General features: G+C 41.8%; 1 protein-coding gene across 2 annotated transcripts in view; it reads right to left on the bottom strand.

Moving 5' to 3' along the window:
* The window catches only part of PLCB1 (phospholipase C, beta 1 (phosphoinositide-specific)), a 920,819-nt gene extending 900,425 nt beyond the window's left edge, over positions 1-20,394 (bottom strand). Inside the window, exons 1-2 of one of the 2 annotated variants that reach the window (XM_006894240.1) lie at positions 20,255-20,394; positions 1,779-1,856 (exon numbers count right to left, since the gene is read on the bottom strand). In XM_006894240.1, the coding sequence (XP_006894302.1) occupies positions 1,779-1,856; positions 20,255-20,353 (177 nt within the window). In that variant the 5' untranslated portion in view covers positions 20,354-20,394. The remainder of the gene's footprint in view (positions 1-1,778; positions 1,857-20,254) is intronic. The other variant, XM_006894239.1, reaches the window with a different exon arrangement.
* Positions 20,395-20,452: the final 58 nt, after the last annotated feature.

Genomic DNA, 20,452 nt, shown 5'->3' with positions numbered 1-20,452 from the left:
CCAAAATACCTTCTGCCGCTTTTATAGAAACTTGATTTACAAGCTGAAAAATCAAACTGACAATCTGGTCTCTTGTACAAATACCCAACCTTTAAAAATGCTCTAGGCATTATAAATACATCTTTCATGAATATAACTTCCACAGTTCTAAAAATAGCGTTTAGAAGGGGAAAGAAAAAAAAAAAAGAAAAACAAACCCAACCTCTTTCAAGCCATTGTTTTCTACATAACAGCAGGAAACCAAACAGAATGTGGAAGCCAGAGTGATTAACACACCCAGTAATAAACATGAACATTAAGCAGGAAATTGTACTCAAATGAAAGTTTGGAAATTAGCTTTGGGGTCTTAGATTTCAATGTTATTTTAAAAGCTACATGGTTATATTCTCTATGGTTTGCCCCCACATTGGTGGCCACAGATGGTTCGAGGCAACACAGAATCACAAAGTAATCAGAAGGCTGCTGTTTGCCTTTTGAACAGTAAGTTGCTGTTGTTGTTGTTGTTGTTGTTGTTGTTACATGCCATTGAAACCAACTCATCGCTGACCCTCCAGCAGGTTTTCAGAGGCTGTAAATCACATAGGAAGAGACTGCCCATCTTTATCCTTCAGAGCAGCTGGTGGATTTGAACCATGTTCTTCTGGGGTGGCAGTGCAATTCCTTATCACTAGATAACCAGAACTCCCTTGGACAGTTATAAACAGGTTCATTCAGGACTGGTCCTTGGCCTCCACCCAAAGAATATCCCCCAACTTCCCCTTTACCATAGCAAACACTGTGCCATGTCTTGAGGATGCCTCAGAACAGACAAACATTCCAATCTGTTGTTCACAGGATCACTATGAGTCTCCAAGGAGCACCTAACAACAACTCCATCCCCATCTCACTGGCATAATCGAGGTTTCCCTGAAGGTAAAAGACTGACAACTCCAGTGAAGGCATTCAGCAGCAGAGCTGAGAAGGAGCTGATCTCACAGTCTGGTCCCCAATAGCAACAACTGTTGAGATTCCTGGTATCTTACTGGTTTCAATATTTAGCTCTCAATAACTCTGTTCCTCCTCTCCAACTAAAAGGACTGAGAGCCCCAGCTCATTAGACCTTCAGCAATTTCAGAGCATCAATGGCACTGCCTCTTAAAATCATAACCACTTTCTATCAAGACTCTTGACTCATTGCCCACTATATTCCAAAGAAATCTCATCAACTGCAGACACTCTCTAAATAATTTGATATGGAGTCATCTCAATTGTTTTCATAATAAATGAGATCTGAATTCATAGTACTGTTGGCAGAAGGTGAATTTGAGAAGAAATTCTCAAAAAGATGGTGGATACAGGCTAAAGGAACAAATCATATAGATCACTCTCCTGTTGGGAGAATCCTTAATGAACAGCAAAGAAGGGGAAGAAAGGTCAAGGTTAAGATCGTTAGAGTCAGAAGTTATTTTCTCACCATTTTTCTCCATTTTTTATGGACAGAAATGGTGGGGAGTTAAATCAGTAACACTGACCAATTTTCTTCTAAACCAAATGTAGCTTCTATCTCCAAGTTCTTAACCTAACAAAGATAAGCAGAAACGCAAAAAAAGTAATTCTTTTAAGATTTAGTGCAACCAGCATCTCAAACTGCCAGACATTTTTGTCCTCCATGTTTTTTGTAAAACATAAGCTTTAATTAAAAAAATACAGTCACCTTTGAAACTGACATATTTGTGTAAAATAAGATAAAGACATGTTAGGAAGCAACAGCCAAACTGAAGAGTTATCTTCTTTCTTACCTTGTTCTGATCTGTCCAGTAAAAGAAAAATCCCTGAGGGTCAGTCCTCAAAATAATTGGCGTAACAATTGTGGAGTCCTAGAAATGTAAGAAAAACAACATGTACATCAATATTTATCATCATAGAAAGTTCTATCAGTAATAACTGTGTATTACTCTAAGGTGTTCTACTATTAACTAAATCTAATCCCTCACCCCAACAGCAATGACAAAGTTCAACAGGATAACAAGTAATAAATATTGGGGAGGATGTAGAGAGATAGGAACTCTTATACACTGTTGGTGGGATTGCAAAATGGTACAACCATTCTAGAAGACAGCTTGGCGTTTCCTCAAAAAGCTGAACACAGAAATTCCATTTGACCCAGCTATTCCACTGCTTGGAATATACCCTAAGAAAATGAATGAAAACTGAGACACAAGCGGGGACTTGTACACCAATGTTCATAGCAGCGTTATTCACCAACGCAAGAACAGGGAAACAGCCCAAATGTCCAACCACAATCAAATGAATTGAGAAATCATGGTACATTCACATGATGGAATACTATGCAGCATGCAGGAGCAATGATCACGAAAATTACTCAGAACTTGCAAGAGACAGGAGAGCATTATGCTGAGTGAACTAACTCAGTCCCCATTAAGGACAAAGACTGTATAAGACTATTATATAAATAGAAAGATGACTAGTAAAATATGTATGAGGATATAAGGGGGGTAGCGGGGAGCAGAGGGATGTGAATGGGCAGGAGGCAAAGTAATCATAGGGTAGCACAATTTGATGGGTGGAGGGAAGGGTGAGTAAAGGAAATGGGAAGTATCTGGTCAGAAGAACAAAATGCCTATGAACTTTGTAAGTAAATCAGTATAAAATAAATACTGTATTTTAAAAAAAGAATTAGATATGAGATCTTTAACTTATTGCTGTTGTTATTGTTTTGTGCCATCCAGTCTCCTATAACTCATAGCAGCCCTATGTACAACAGCTCTAAACCCTGACCTCTTCTAAGCCAGTCTCACTGACTCCAACACACCTAATCCCATCACCCTAGTTGTCCTGTCAATCCATCTCATCCAGACTCTTCCTCTCCCGCACTGCCCCTTCACCGTTCCGAGCATGAAGAAGGACCAACCCCTCCTGGCCACGTGCCCAATGTGAGTCAAAGTTTCAAAATCCTTGTCTCTAAGAAAAAAGTTGGTTTTGCTCTCTCCAAGAGACGCCCATTTGTTAACTTTACAGGATTATTAATAATATAACTAAAACATTCAGCAATAATGAGAATTTATGTACCTAGTTTGTAAAGGAAAAGGCTAGTGATGTGTGTGTGTGTGTGTGTGTGTGTGTGTACACACATATACATGCACAAGTTTTTACGGCCACTGACCATTTTCCCATTAAATTCATGCACTTAGTTATCAAAATAAGTTTTAATATTAAATATGATCATATTTTTAAATGTTTTAAAATAATAAAAATGTATCTTGCAGGATATTATTTTTAATTTCATTAGCTCCATGAAATGATTTTTAATTGTACAAAAGGGAGCTAGTTGGCACAGCATTTGGACACTGCTGTTTCCAAGGTAACAGTAAATAAGGCCGTCTTCAACCTATTTCGGAAAGACAGCCATGAAATGATTGCCCATTCAAATTTTACGCATTAGAACATCACAGACAAAATTTTTCTAAGTTTAAAGTATACATATTATAAAGCAAAAACTGCATGTATTGCAATTATACTATTAAACATTTCTAAAATATGTGTTCTTTTGGCAATTTTCAGAAAGGCATACCATCTGCACAAGAAAACACATGTCACTGGATTACAGATTTTGATACTGAAATACTTAGGTCTTTGCAGAAAGGGCAGTTTTTAGACACATAAATTACCAGTTTCTTCCAGCTTTTTCATATATTCCCTATCTGATCTAATAGGTGGTGTTGTTATTTACCATCCAGTTGGAACCGATGCGTACTTGGCCCTCCAGTAAGCTTTCAGAGGCTAATCAGTAAATTAATCTCACATGGGAGAACAAAATTAGGACTCCTAGAAATAATTATCTTATCTTACCCCTCTAGATAAGAAGTGGGAGCTCTGGTGACCAACGGGCAAGAAGCTGTGCTGCAATCCCGAAGGCACTGGGTTCGAGGTCGCCAGCTGCTGTGGGGAAAAGTTGGGCAATCTCCTCCTGTGTGATTAACTACCTCTGAAAATCCACTGGAGGGTCAGCAGTTAAGAAGTGTCAAAAAGCTGCCTCTAGTCTACAAATTAACCATTAAGTACTAGGGTTCAAATCCCTTCCTGCTTGCACTTGGTGCCTCCCTGTCCAGGACTTAAAAAAATAAAACAAACATGGAATAATACATCCTATGCCAGTGGTTGTTGTGAGAATTAAATAGGAGAATTTAAGTGAAGTTCCTGGAATTAAGCTCGGTACATAATAAAAAAGAAATCAATAAATGTTTATTATGATTATCACTAAAATACCTTTATTAAAAAAATCAAAGTTCTAGGCACTATGCACTTTGAAAAATAACTTAGAATTATTGTGCTATTTCACTGAACTACTGTTTGAACTTCTCAATGCAAAACAAGACATCTAGAAACAAATTTGATACTATAATCAAAGGCAATTTTTTAATATTTTGGGCTTCTTTGAGATGACATGTATAAAAGTGGATCATAATATATTTTTAATAAATCCTAACAATTATTTCCTTCTCATTCTGTCCCTCCTCCCTATTGTGAGTGGCAGTGAGAACTCAAATTCATGTACACTGCCTGACCCAAAATAAACCCACGACTGGTCGAAGATCTAACTGAAACTTGCTCAACAGCATTCTAGAAAGTGTGCCCACCTGTTCACACAGCACATATTCTCACCTCCAGATGAATCGCAATTAACCCGTGGGGGCAATTTATCATTCTCAGGTCAGCTCATTTCCTAATCAGAATGCATGACAAGATTCTAATTGAAATCTTGGTGGTAATTCACTGCAAGGATCACAGACCATCAAATAGTAAGTTAACAAAAGAAAGCTATTCAAATTCATACTTTGGAACACTGTATAAGGCAATCTCTTTTGTTTGGGGCCCAGCTGTTTCTAGCTCTTTCCTCCTTTTCTCTCCAACTTAAAGCTCCTTTGTTCAATATTCCCTCGCCTCTACTCTTCCTTCTATGATTCCTCTGTTAAATGATCATTTCTCCCAGCTCAGTGCCTGCTTCCTTCATAATCAAACATCCCAAGATCAGCTAGAACTTCTCTGGGAGCTACTGGTGGATTCAAACCTCTGAAGAGACACCACCTTTGAGTTGGCTGCATCACTCTCTGCAGAACAAGCCACCTGAGCAACTGAAGAGCAACTGTTGTTGTTAAGTTCTGTCAAGTCATAGACAACTCATAGTGACCCTATGAATCAAAGACCTGAGCATTGTTCATAGAATATCTGGAGGCAAGCTATTTCAGAAGTGGATGCCACTCCTGCTTCCAAGCTTGTTTTAATTGGGAAGCTCCACCCAACACTGTCCACCATGAGTAACCATCATCGCATTTGACACATCAGTGTCACAGTGTTTAGCATCACAGAAACCATGAATTACCTCTATACAGCAAATGGACTGACCAGTGCTATACCACGTAGAAGAATGTTTGACAAAAGCAATTTAAACCAGGCCTGAGAGCCACAGATTAAAACTACCTACCTTGGGCTTGGTAGCATAATTTTCTGTCCACTAAAAAGTTAAAATTGTAAATGCTGGGAGCTCTGGTGGCCTAGTTGCAAGAAGCAGCACTGCAATTCCTGAGGTGTGTGGTTCAAATCCACCAGATACTCTGCTAGAGAAGGAGGGACAATCTTCTCCTGTACCAGTCAGATCCAATTTGACGTACACACACATCAGGTAATAAATTTTATTTTAAATTAAAAAAAAAATTGTAAATGCCATTCACATTCAATTTTTGGTGGAGGTCTTTGCTCCTTAAAGGGCAGCCCTTCCTTGTAAAGCTTACCTGCTCCTCTCATCAGATAATACCAGTAAGGAAAGGGTTTTGTGGATTTTCATTTTATGTGTGTAATCAGCAACTTCCAGGGTGGTAATTTAACACCTACCCAGGACAGATTAAATCTAGGTACTTCTCTGTGGGGCACAACTTCAAATTTCAGATTTGAACTACTATGTTGCAATTTTTCCCCCCAGTTCCCCTTGACCAGTTCTTCAAACACTTGTGGTAGAACCTTTAACACCAAGGCTGGTGTCAAGGTCAGCCCTCCGGCCACAGCACATTCTTTACGACCACAGTCAAAAAGTCTACGAGCCAAGGCTGACCATGACCCTGACCTCACAGTGATCCTTACTTTCTTACTCTGCTGCCAGAGAACACAGATGAATGGAGACATGCAGACAAATAGGAATCAATACGAAAGAGTCAAGGAGAGTCAGTAACAAGCACTTGGATCAGGAAGCAGTAGAGACAAATTGGGGAAATTTTAAATTGGGAACAAAGACCTAAAAGACCAGAGGAAGAACTCCAAGGGTGGTAGAAAATCAGTTGTAATTACCATCAAAAGTCAGCAATGACCATGAAGTAATTTATACAGTAAGGGCAGACTGAGGTGTTAGATTACGGTCAACCACATAAAAACAGCCTGCAAGTCAGCATTGATGAGAATGTTCTCCCAAGAGTAAGATTTCCCCAAATGAAAGAAAGCAGTAGAAGTAAGAATGTCCTGAGGAGAATAGGGGAGAAAATTGAGCAAGAAAACAAAACAAAAACACCAAGCCATAACCCACTGCCATCAAGTCAGTTCTGACAGAGACCCCAAAACATAGGATAAAACTGTCCTGTGAGGTTTCTAAAGGCTGTAGTTTTTTTTAATTTTTTTTAAATTTTGTGTGTGTGTGTGTGTGTGTGTGTACCGTCAAATCGGATCTGACTGGTACAGGATGAGATTGCCCCTCCTTCTTCAGCAGAGCATCTGGTGGATTTGAACCGCTTAACTCTGGGACTGAATTGCAGCTTCTTGCCACTAGGCCACCAGAGCTCCCCAAGGCTCTATTTTTTTTTATTTTTTTTTTTTTTTACAGAAGCAAACTGACTCATCTTTCCCCTTTGGAACTGCTACTGGGTTCGATCTGCTGAGCTTCTGGTTAGCAGTCAACTGCTTTAAAGCACCATTATATTCTTGTCTTTTCCTGGCAAATATAAAATGTTTTTTCGTCACAATAAAGAGAAAGGTTAGAAGAAGGGATCTTCACATATCATGTAAATCACATCAGACGCCATGCTTAGAATTCAATCAAAAGTTCAGACCTTCAAACTGATGAGATTAATTAAATATGGTTAGTTAAATAATTAAAGTAATAAATGAGTAAGATTATTGTTGTTGTTGTTGTGTACCATTCGTGTGGTTTAGCTTATGATTAAGTTTATGTTGTTGTCATTCATACCACAAGCTCTGAGCTTCCCTGCCGTTACGTGCCATCAAGTCCGAATCGACTTATAGTTGATCCTCCAATGGGTTTTCTTGCAGAGGCTGTAAATCAATTGCATGAAAGTAGCTCATTCCTTCTCCTCCCTCAGAACTGCTCGTGGACTCAAACCACCTGCTTCTAGTTGGCAGTGTAAGTCCTTACCACTTAAGTATGACCTTTGAGAGGCAACATAAAATTGCTCTTCTGAAGACTGTAACGAAAAGAAACTAATATAGAGAGCCTTGTTGCACAGCGGTTAGGTGTTGGGATACTGGTAAAACTAATAGCTGACCTTCCATTGGATTTCAGAGGCTGTAAATTACACGGGAGGGGACAGCCTATCTTTCTCCCCTGGAGCCACTAGTGGATTAGACTGACAGAAAAGCTTGGCCTTTAGATTGGCAATACAGTGCTTTAAGGACTAAATCACCAGAGCTCCCAGAGCTTTTGTGCTTTTGTTTGTTTGTTTAAATTAACATAGAACTGTTCTTGTGTGTCCTAACCCAAAGAACAGTGTTTCTCTGTTACTCAGAGGTGGTTTCATTGACTATGCAATGGGATTTAACTGTGTGGATCACAACAAATTATGGATAACACTGAGAAGAATGGGAATCCAAGACCACATAAGTGTGAACACATGCAGTTCACTGCCACCAGCCACACCACATGAGAAATATACGGCAGATGGCTCTGTAAAGAGAAAAATCCTTTCAAATGCTCCGGGACAGCTCTGCCTTGTCCTAAGAGGTCATGGTTAATCAGAATGGATTCTAGGGCAATGGGCTTTGTTTTGGTCTTGGGCTTTATCGATAAGAAAGCTGAAGTAAGGGAGAGTCTTTGGAAATGTTAATGGTTGGTTTTTCCAAATATAGGATGTATGTGGACTTCATCTGAAAGAATTTTTGTTTTACTTTTCAAAACGAAGGCTGCATAGTGGAGTGGACTTGTGGGGAGGGACTGTATAACCATGAAAGAATTTTTCTTTTACTTTTCAAAGAGAAGAGAGAACTGGGGTGGGGAGGAGGTTGGACAGGGAAAAAAGTTTAACAATGAGTAAATGAAAATCCAAAATCTCTGTAAACTTACATTAAAATTAATTAATAAAAAAATTGAGAAAATATCATTTGTAGCTACAAAAATTCTATTTGAGGCCATCACAAAAGCCTGGAAAGACACCTACACATTGCCAAAAGATCATTATTTTTTAAGATCAATTTTTAAATCTGGTTCTGGTTGTAAAGAAGTCAATTCCCTCAGGCAAATCTCAGTTTACTTCTGCATAAAATGGGAACAACTACTTGCTCTTTTCCTACTTCCAAAGTTGGTTGTGATAATTGTGTAGAAGTGAATATAAAAAATTTAAAATAATTTTGTGATTCTACAAATGTAACATCTATTATTAGGTTCCATTCTTAGTTCTGAATTCCAGAAGCAGTGTTACAGCAAAACAATTATACATTAACGTAGTGTTAAACGAGAAAACGGCACAGGATAGCTGGTTAGTCTTTGCACACTAAGACTGAAAAAAAACCCATAAAAGGCCCTATCTGACGGGGTCTAATGCAGTAAATGGAAATCTCTTTAAGAATTTTGAAGGTAATGGGATTTAATGCTGGAAGTAATTAATCCCTTTAATTGTGGGAAAGAGAAGAATAAGCGGAGAGCCAAGAACAGACCTGTCACAACTGCCCCTTTGCATCCATGAACCTTGAAGTTAGCAGCAGTTAGAAAAGATGGTGTTTCCACATCTCACATAAACCAAAGTGCATAAAAAGACGGCCGCCTCAACATTTCTGCAAGAGCGGCTATTTGATGCAGTTTAATCTGTAGCCTGAACTTTGTTGTTGGTGTGGACTGGAGAGCTGGAACCGACCCACAGTGGACTCTATTGGGGGGAGGGGTGTTTCAGAGGCAATTAATCACACAGAAGAAGACTGTTCACCCTTCTCCCGCAGAGCAGCTGGTGGATTTGAACTGTGCGCCTTTGGGATTGCAATGCAGCTTCCTGTCACTAGGCCACCAGAGCCTGAAATTTAACTGCGAGGAAATATGAGAAACACAGCTGTATATTTCTAGAGTCTATTACAGAAATTCCTACTAAGAGCTTGGGAACGGCTGCTGTGTGTGACACAACCATATCAAAGGCAGCACAGCTGAGAAAGGATCAAGGTTGGAACTTTAAGCTGTCAAAAGGCAAAGACATCTCATTGCGGACTGAGGTGTGCCAGGCCCAAGTCAGTATTTTTCATTCCTCTGTATGTTCAAAAAGTGACCAGTGAATAATGAGGACTGAAGAAGAATTGATGCCTTTCACTTAGGGCTGCTGAAGAGTGTGAACTGAACAGCAGACTAGCAGAAAAGCAAAAAAACCATTTTGGAAGAAGTAGGGACAGAATTTTCCTTAGAAGCAAGCACGGTGAGACTTTCATCCACAATCTGGGCACGGTAACAGGAGGGATTCGTCCTAGATAAAGACATTCAGCTTGGTGGCAGATGTTGTTTGCCATCGAGTCAGAACCAACCCACAGCTGACATTTCAGTAGGTTTTCAGAGGCTCTAAATCTCATGAGAGGAGAATGCTCCCTTTCCCCCACAGAGCAGCTGATGGATTCAAACTGTGTGCCTTTGGGATTGCAGCACAGCTTCTTAACATGGTGTTATCATTGGCGTTGAGTACCATAGAGTTGGAATTTACCCATAGCTGACCGTCCGAAGGGTTTTCAGAGGCAGTTAGCCACAGGGGAGGACACTGCCCATCTTCCTGTGGTAGAGCAACTGGTGGCCTTGAACCATGTGCCTTCGGGATGGTATAGAGTCAGTGAAAAAGAGGGACTCAATGAAAGGGACAGAGTGTCCACAGTCCTGGGTTCAAACACAGCAAGAGCTACGAGGAGGCCTTGGACAGGGTCTTGTTTAGGGCTGTTGTACTATTGAGTGCATGCTAAGTTGGATAATAATAGTGACGCTGAATTGGAACCAACACGTCTATACCCTCTCTAAAATAAAACAAAATTAACTTCCAAAAACAAGCTTAATTTAAAAAAGAAATGGCCAAATACTATAGTTTCTTAGCCTTCTAGCTTTAAATGTTTTGTACTGATATCTACCAGGCTGACCAGATAAAAGTGTTTCTTTAGTTAATTCTTTTTCCATGCATTTGCAAGGAAAAAAAAAAAGCAAAATTAGCTATAAACATTGGTAATAAAGGAGCCTTTAGGATGAAAAATAAATTTGGGTTGATATTAATTCTATTTCACCATTGTTTTTAGGTGCCATCACGTGCTACTCAAAGCAACCCTCTGAGCAACAGGACTGAATCCCGCCCCACCCTGTGCCATCCTCATCATCGTTCATAGACTTGGGCCCACTGCTGCAGCCACTGTGTCAATTCACCTCACTCAGGGTCTGTCTTCCTCTCCTTTTCTGACTTTCCACCTTTCCAAACATGAGATACCTTTCCAAGGAATAGCACCTCCTAGCAACATGTCCAGGGAGCTCTGATGGCCTAGTGGTAAGACTCTATATATTACAATCCTCAACGTACGCGGTTCAAATCTGCCAGCTGCACCACAGGAGGAAGAGGAATCTCCTCCAGTGTGATTACTGCCTCTGAAAACCTGATGCTGAGTGAACTATATCACAAAAGGACAAATACTGCATAGCATGACTGTTATAAAGCAGGTCTGACATGGGGGGTTGGGAGGAGACTAGGGCAAGAATGGATAGATTATCACCATTGCATTGGAACAGACGAAGGAAAGAACTGTCTAAGATGAATATATGATTAGGCATTATATGTACAACTGCCCAGAAGAAGAGAGACATCACATTGCAAAGAGGACTGAGGGAAGGAAAGTAGGCTGTGGCTAACTGCCTCTGAAAACCCTTTGGACCATCAGCTTTGGGTATGTTCCAACTCTGTGGTACTCAACACCTATGACAACACCATGTTAAAGAAGCTGTGCTGCAATCCCAAAGGCGCACGGTTTGAATCCATTAGCTGCTCTGTGGGGGAAAGTAGGGCAGTCTCCTCTCATAAGACTTCACTATGGGTCAGTTCTAACTCGACAGCACACAACAACAACAAGAAAAATGTCCGAAGCGTGAGAGGTAACGCTTGGCCATCCTTGCTTCCAAGAAATACTCTGGAAGCATGTTTTCCAAGACACATCTGTGTATTCTTCTGACACTCCATGTGCTCCACTCAGCCCTGCTATTTTCCATATTTTCTATAATAGTATGTTTTCCTCATTTACATTAAAGAATTTATTTTCTTGATAAATGTATATATTTCATCAACATTAATAAATAATCGTAAGTACCTTTTCCCTCAGAATACAAATGAAAGCAAACATTTCTTTCCTACATCTAAATTAAAATGTGAGGAAGACAATAAAATCAAACGTCAGGCTTTAAAGAAATCAAAGGGCACACAGTCAGATGAATGATTGTCCTTTATATCCTATGTCAGTCAAGTTTCTTAATATTTTCTTTAATAGAAATTGATGTCTTTGGCTTCTGTGTGTGTAACTGCCCACAGACCTAGTGAGGTCAACGAGATCAGACCTACGTGGCCTAGCTCCTTGACCTGTTTGGCCGGTGTCACCTGGCCTTGGTGTCTATGGGATCCTGCTCCACCTCCAATACCCTTACCTAGGGGCACAAGGTCTGGCTGGGGGGTCAGACAGAAACTAGTTGGGGAAAGACAAGATGTGAAATTTGTGTGAGCAAAGGAAGCTTACGGAGGCTCTGAAAGGCAGCACAGGCCTAACATTATCTTTGGCAACAGGAAATACTAGCATTTAAAGTCATCAAACATACTACATCATCATGGAGATCTACAACATTACTCGACAATTTACAATCAATTTCATTCCATTTTCTCCTGGCACCCCTTGTTCAGGACAGCAGGAAGCGATGTTGATAGGGAAACATTTCACTACAAGTTATCAAGCTGGACTTTCAAAAAACCAAAATGTTTCTCTCCCATGACTGCAGAATTAGATATCATTTAACCCTATTTACAGACAGGATAAACTTTCCAAGGAAATGTCTGGATGTACTAATAAGATCTCAATACCAGCAAACTAAGTTAAAGTGACCTTCCAGTGGGTTTTTTGAGGCTGTAAATCTTTTTTTTTAAATAAAATTTTCTTTTGATTGTGATTTTAATGAACATTTGCAGTAAGTTAGATTTTCATTGTTTACTGCAGATTTCACTCCCTCATGCTCCCTTCCCCCTCCCCCAGTTCACTTTTTTAAAAATATTCATTCATTTTTTCATAACTACCTACCTTCCTTCCCCCAGTCCTCTTTGCAATGCTCTCATTCTGGGCTGTTGTCGTACCTATAATGCCTAATCATATATTCATCTTAGACAGTTCTTTCCTTCGTCTGTTCCAGTGCAATGGTCATAATCTATCCACTCTTACCCTACTCTCCCCCCAACCCCCCCATGTCAGACCTGCTTTATAACAGTGATGATATGCAATATTTGTCCTTTTGTTATATAGTTCACTCAGCATGATGTGTTCCAGGGTACCCCGTTTGTAAAACAAGTTCATTCTTTTTCAGCGCTGCATAGTATTCCATTAGATGATTATACCATAGCTTTTGTATCCATTCCTTTGTTGATGCGCACTTGGGTTGCTTCCATCTCTTTGCTATTGTAAATAATGCGGCAATAAACATGCGTGTGCCTGTACTTGTAAATCTTAAACATATCTTCCCATCTTTCCTCCAAGGAGGGGCTGGCTGGTGAATTCAAACCGCCAACACCTTGGTTAGCAAGTGCACATGGTTTTTCATTATGTCAGCACTGCTTCAGGCAGGGTAAATATCCTAATGTATTCTAACTATTGCTGTTGACGTTGTGAGGTACCACTGAGTCAAGTACGACTCACAGCCACCCTGTGGAAAACAATTTGAATTCTGTGCCATCCTCATCCTCTCTGACATTGTCATTGTGTCATTCCATATCATTAGAGATCTTCCTCTTTTCTCACCAACCCTCTACCTTTCTGAGAATGACATCCCTTTCCATAGCATCTCCTAGCAACACGCCTAAAATATGTTAAATGAACCTCTGCCTCCTTGTCCAAGACATACATATCTGTTCTTTTGGAAGCCCATGGGATATTCAGAACTCTTCCCCAAAACCACAACTCAAAATAAATATCAATGTCAGATAAGATATAAAAGAAAACCAATGAAAGGGAAAGTCTGTATCAGCTGCAGCCCTGTATTAGTTTGCTTATACCAAAACATCCTGTCAGTATCACATTTCCTCAACAAATTACCTGGATTTTCAAACTGTTTCCTCCTCCTAGCGTTTATCCCACCTGCTGCCTCTCCCAGGCTTCACCTTGGAACAGAGAAGACCTTACTTAATCAAGGACCATCTGAGCCGATGATAAATTACTTTGTAGTTGCGCAAGAGGGTCAAATCAATGATAATCAAAATGCATTCAGGCTGAAGAGGTTTGATTTGTTTTCACTCAAAATAAAGGCAGGAGCTTTGTGAGATCAGAACCCAGCAAACTGAGCTTTGGAGTAAGAAGTGAGGATTGGAGTTACCCTAGGGAGAGGGTGTAGCACCAGAAGTGAACAGGTGGGAGTTTCCAAGGTTTCTACTTCTTGAGCTGGGCCAGATTATGTGACTACTTCTGGACCTTGGACCTGTACATTTTTCTATATGTTATACTCTCATAAGAAGCTCAAAATAGCTTGCTTGACTATGTTGGGAAAAGTTAAATTCTGCTTCTTAAAATCCAGCTAATTACTGTTATGAGGAAAATTAACCAGCCTCTTTTTACTCTATTGAGTGACAACCTGATCAGTACACCTGCTAGTCTTCCTTCTAAGGCATTCTGGTGGTACAGGGCCTTACATGTTGCTATCGTGCTAACAAAAGGTCAGTGGTTCAAATCCACCATCTACTCTACTCCACAGGAAGAACACGAGGAGTCTTCTCTCTTATAAATTCACAGCTTGGGTCATCTTCTCTGGTTGGGTCCTGGTCAACTCATTTGCAGCCATCCATAGCTAGGGTCAAACGGCATCAACTGCAAGCTCAGGAGTCCACACATCTCAGTATCTCAATGCATCCCAGACTTATTGGTCTCCTCTCTCAGCCCTAGTCATCAGGCCGGGGGTCCTCACAACTCCTTGCTCCCTCCTCAAGCCCCCAACCCTCCCCAGCTCAGCCACACATCTGGCCTGCCCCCTCGCATGCACAGATCCAAGCCCAGCCTGTTTCTCCATTATCGTGTTCTTCCCACATCCACTGCTGTGGACCCACTATGTGGATCACTACAAGGAAGCCTCCTCCAACCTGTAAGCCAGGGCAGACGGCTGCACCCCGATGGCTTGCTCTAGACTGGACATGACGTGTGGATGCAGATGCTAAAAAATTTCCAAGTGGATCCTTCAGGAGAAGAGACATGTTCCCTCAGAGGCTTGTTCTCTCAGAGGCTTGTTCCCTCAGCATATTGGTTTGATGTTGTTTTATTGTGTACCTTCGAGTCGCAACTAACTCGCGGTTGATCCTCCACCAAGTTTTCAGAGGCAGTTAATCGCACAGGAGAATGCTCATCTTGCTTCCACAGAGGAGCTGGTGGATTCGGACCACGTGCCTTGGGGATTGCACTACAGCATATTAGGGATATGGGGCATAAAGATATTAGGGAATGGGACATGAAGTAGCTGGCTTACACACTTTCATGAAGGAAGTTAGTAGGAAGATAACTATAAGTGGGAAAACACCCACAATATAAACAAATAAAACAATTGAAATTAAAAACTGTATCAAACATAATGTTGTTGTTATCCTGTTTCATAGAGTCAGAACTGACCCATGGTTGACCCTCTGGTGGTTTTTCAGAGGTAGTTAATCTCATGGGAGGAGACTGTCCCCTCTTCGCTCCTGGAGCAGCTGATGGCCTCAAACCACCTGGATTCAGGATTGCAACGCAGCTTTTTGCCATTAGGCCACCACAGCTCCCTCACAATGCACATGCATGAAACACAATGTATATGAACAATTATTCAAGAAAAAGTTACAGCCAATGGAGGATCATTTTGAGTTGAAACCAATAGCAGCAGGCTTTGGTGTTGCTGGCTTTCTGGGTACACATCTGTCTTACACTGTAAGGGTCTCCCAAGCAGAGCCCACCAGCTCCTGACCAGCATTATTGCTTCCCAATAATCTGCAACCCTTTCTAAAATCAAGACTGCTACACTCCCACCTCACGGATCCGTCCCCTCCACTCTTTCATTCATCTTGTCCGTGTCAGCTTGCCATCATCTCTCTTACTTTGGAAATTTCAACTGCAGATTCCATATAATGCACAAGTTCTAACTGAGCTTCTGTGTGGGCTGCTGGGAAATATGCCAAATACCAGCATGGTTTTTGTTTGTTTTTTTTCAGTTTATTTTAGCTGGGGGAGGGGGGGCAAGAGTTACTTAGTTCAAAATCCACAGGGCAGAATGTAAAGCTCAACCTTGGAGCCTGCTTGGCCCCAGAATGAGCCACTCTAGAAATTAGGACTTCGGGATGCTCGACACAATGTAAAGGGGGCTAAAACAGAAAAACTTCCGGATGATTTTGAAAAGGCAGATTCATTTTTCCGAACACTTAAAAAAAAAGTCTGGAAAATTGGTTTTTGCCTTTAAATCATGAACAAAAAACCAAACCACCACTTAAATCTATGGAAATATTATTCAGATCCCCCTACACTTATAATCTAGAATTTGCTTAACACATTCTGACCAGCTTGATAAGCTTTTTGTCTCTTTCTTAATTGTGGTTGTTGTGGCCTTCAAGTCAAGCATGACCCTATGAGCAAAAAGGCCTGAAGATCCTCTATAACTATTTACATTTATCAAAATTCATAGAGTTTCTGGAACAGTGTTATTTAGGAACTAGATGCCACTCCGGGTCCAAACAGTAGCCAAAAAAAACAACAACAAAACAAACAAACAAAAAAACCCCAAAACACCTCAAACAACAACAACAAAAAAAAAACCAAAAAACCTTTAAAACTGTTTTCTTAAAATGTAATGAATTTAAAAAATATATTGTGTATTATCATCATCTTGCATATTATATGTTTGACTGAGGGTTTCCTTATCAAAGGTTTCCTCAACTCACAAGATTTACCTGCGTATATTATTACATTGTCAGGCATATGCAATGCAATGCATTTTGTCATTTTAACAGCTGTTCTGTGAGAAAGTAACTACTAAACTCCTCAGACTGCAGGTGAGGAACCGAAGCAGGCATACCCAAAACAACCTGGCCAGAGTGAGATCTGAATCCGTGAGAGAAGGAATGATGGCCGAAACAACCAAAACAACAAATGGATGAAAACCCATGCCTTGAGTGTTTTTGCGGGAAAGAGGCAGAGTCCTGGTAGAGAAAAATCAGAAGGAACCTGGAGTTGGAAGGCCTACTGTAGAGCTCGCCATCCTTTCTCTCACACTCCAGGTTCTGTCCTGTGCAGAGCATGGTCAACGTCCAGAAGAGAAGGTGGTCAGACTTCGTCTCCGGAGCTTCCTGAGACAGAGCAAGCAGCTCACCTTCAGACTCCATTCTCACCAGAATTCTTCCACAATGCCACAGTCCCTTATTCTGGCTTCCCAACACCACCGTCTTGTGTTGATACAAAAATGTTAAGAGCTAAAAGCAAAGACCAAGTAGCGTGCTTTGAAAGGGGTACTATGATTTGACATAGATTTGACCTGCTTGACAAGCTCTCAAGTGTCAAGGTTCCACTTTGCTAGTCAGACTGTGTATCTTAAAACAATTAAATACTTTTATGCTGCCCACTGCCCATGGACGGTGGGAAGCCTCAGATCTCCCCATAATTAGACAACTGAACAGTTAATACCTAGTCCTGACACAACACATATATATGGGTGCTTCCAGGATCCCACTCTAGCACCACTTACCTACCTGTTGCCTATTGTGATGACTAATTACTAGCTAAAGCTTCTGATAGGTGAATGTTTTCTTACTAAACAGCCAAAAATTATGCATGACAATGCCTGTACTCAGGTATATCTTCCATTCCATAGGAAACTTATGACTTCCCAAAGATACAGAAGGACTTATGACTTCAATTTACAGTAGCAGTAACATGCACTGTAAACAGGCAAGAAGCTGCACTGCAATCCTGAAGGCACATGGTTTAAATCCACCATCTGCTCCATGGGAGAAGGATGGGCAATCTTTCACGTGTGATTAACTGCTTCTGAAAACCCGCCGGAGGCTCAGGTCGCTTCTAACTTGATGGTACACAATAATAGTGAACTAGCTAGAAAGAGTCTTTGGGTGGCACATGGTTAAGCACTGGGCTATCAACTCAAAGGTTAGCAGTTCAAATCCCACCCCCACCCCCCACCCCAGTGTCATCTTAGAAGAAAGGCTTCAGGATCAGCTTCTGGAAGGTCACGGCCTTGAAAACTCTCTGGTGCGCTAGAGAGAGGAGTCTATCTACAGAAAATACTCTACAGGTGCAAATATGAACTAGGCAGTGCGCAGGTGGGAAGACAGAGGCAGTCTTAAGAAAGCACAGGTTCCCAGGTGCCTTCTTTATCCACACAACACCAGAAAGACCCTAAGGGATAAAGCCTCTTGGACAGGCATGTTCCAGCTGACTGGATTCAAACGCCTGGATTCGTTTGGTGCAGGTTCCCCCTAAAAAACACTTTCTGTTCTATTGAGATTCCCTTAGTGCCTGTTAGTGCCTGTAACCTTCCTATTGGGATCTCCAGAAATTCTGCAATGTGCCTGGGTACTTCTTATACCTCCTCCTTCTTCAAGGGGCTTTGGTGGCCTGATGAATAAGGAGCTGTGCTGCCAACCCAAAGGCCAGCAGTGCGAATCCACCAGTTGCTCTGCAGAAGAAAGACTGGCAATCTCCTCTCAAGTGTGTTACAGCCTCTAACAAGCCCCGGAAGGTCAGCTATAAGTCCATTCTAACTTGATGGCATAGGACAACGACACACTTGTTCACGTTTTTGACTGGTGGCTTTCCCATCACCCCAACGGCACCATTCTGTTTCTATCAGGCCAAACTTAAAAATCCTTCTCACTGGGGTTCCTGACCATTTTCTTGTCTTCACCTGCACAGCCCATGGGAGCAGAGATTTTTGTCTTCTTTCTTCATCATCCCAGGATCCAATCCAGTGTCTGGCATTAGTAGGTGAACAATCATCTTACCTGAACACAGCCAAATCAGTTTGCACAGGACATCTACATTTTCAAAGCAACACTGAAGAATATCTTACATATAAGAAATTCTAGAAAATTCTTTAGAATGAAATTGTTCAATGACTATGCTGAAATTTCTTTTTTTACAGTCCTCAGTGCACTTCTTTTTTCCTCCCTCCTCGTCCTTGTAAATCTTTCATCGCATTAGCTCCTATTAACAGGGACCCACAGATGGGTAAGGCTGTTTTGTTGGTGACTGAGCTACCCTTTTTTTTCTTCGATGAAAACAATGCATTTAATCTGTGCCTGTTTTGATTCTGTTCCATTTGCCAAAACATATGGTGCTACAGGACTGGGGTGGGGAGGGGGGGGAAGGTGAAAAGTGTGAAAGCCCCACGGTTCCAGTGGAGAAGGACACATGTTTATATCCTCGCCGACAGCATTTAATAACTGGAACTAGCTTCAAGGAAGCTGTGGCTCACACTCTAAAGTTCTGTTTGCACTTCCACTGGACAAAATATAGACACACGCGCACTGAGCTAAGTAATTGAATTCACTACCTGGAATATTTAAATTGTTTTCAGACACTGGAAAATGACTTAGGAAGATTAAAGAAAAATACCCTGGAGGGATAACAGGCTATAATTTACTACCTGGAAAAGGTTTTTAGCAAGAAGAACGTCTCATTCTCCTATATGTCCTCCTGATTAAGGGATGTCTTAGTTAAATGAATCTAATTTTCCTTTTTAAAAAAAAAAAATCTGAATGCTATGTTTTTATTTCTGTGATTTATTCTGAGCAAACCTTTTGAATTACACCCAAGATACAAGATCAGTTCAATAAAGCCCCCCATGGGAAGATCTGCAAGTTTTCAGCAGATTCCTCATTTACATCTCTTTGAAGGCATTAGGGGAGAGAGATTACTTGATGTCCTAGGGTATTAGCCTGCTCATAAGGCATCAGAGACCCCACTGGGCTGGCCTCTGTCCTACTTGTCAAAAGGTGAAGTAAATCATGGGAGGTTCTATTTCAAGTCGAAGACTCTAATTAGCTTAGTTGGGTTTGCTTTGTTTATTTAGTTATTTATTTTTAATAAAAGAAAAGGTTTTTTTAAAAAAGAGCCCTCCTCACTAGCCTGCTAGACTACGGAGCCTCCCTGACCCTTCACCTCCCCTCTCCCTGCTCTCCAGCTTTCCCGGCTGAACCCAGCCAGCTCTTCTCTGGGCCCTTCAGTTCACAGCCTGGCGCTGAAGTTTGGCATCTAAGACCACCTGTCGGCTGGACTGCCCTGTCCTCTGCTGAGTGGGCTCCCATCAAAACACTGAAAGAGCTAGGATTCGCTGAACAATTTTAGACTTCGGGCTCTTTCCTTCTTATAAGGGAGCAATGCAGGTAGTAAGGGGGTGCGTCCCTGAGCGGAGAAAGGCGCGTCTGGCTCGCGCTCCAGCGCTTTGCAGCTGGTTCCAACTTCACCGGCCCCACTTTGCAAACTCTCTGGCTCCTGTCATCAGCTAAAGCCCCATCCAGCTCCATTCACCGAAAAGATTTAGGAGCTTTAAGCGGCACTCCCAGAATATGTCCAGGATGGCAACTACTAAAATCCAAGGACGCTGGAGTCCGCGCAATGCCGCTGCCTTCTGGCCCCGCAAATGCCAACCTGTGCACCCACAGGCGGCCCCCCTCCGGGGCGGGGTGCACCCATTGCATAACGCGCCCCCGCCCCACCCCCACGCCGCTCGCCCCGCGCCCAGGCCAGCGCCCCGAGCCCCGGCCGCCCCAGGACTTACATCATCCCACTTGACGAATTTGGTGCCCTTCTTGAGGCTGTCGGACACGCACACGGGCTTGAGTTGCAAGGCGTGCACTCCGGGCTGAGCCCCGGCCATCTGGGCTCATCGGGGCTCCGGGCGGCCCGGGCGAGCGCGGCGTGGGGCGCGGGGCGCCGGGTGCGGGCTGGCTGCTCCACTCCGGGGACGCTGGGGCGC

This window comes from Elephantulus edwardii, unplaced genomic scaffold (genome assembly GCF_000299155.1).
Source record: "Elephantulus edwardii isolate Elephantulus edwardi_28Jun2011 unplaced genomic scaffold, EleEdw1.0 scaffold00138, whole genome shotgun sequence".
In the NCBI taxonomy this organism is placed as follows: domain Eukaryota; kingdom Metazoa; phylum Chordata; class Mammalia; order Macroscelidea; family Macroscelididae; genus Elephantulus; species Elephantulus edwardii.
The sequence above is the reverse complement of the archived record's forward strand: the minus strand, read 5'-3'. Positions and strand labels throughout refer to the sequence as shown.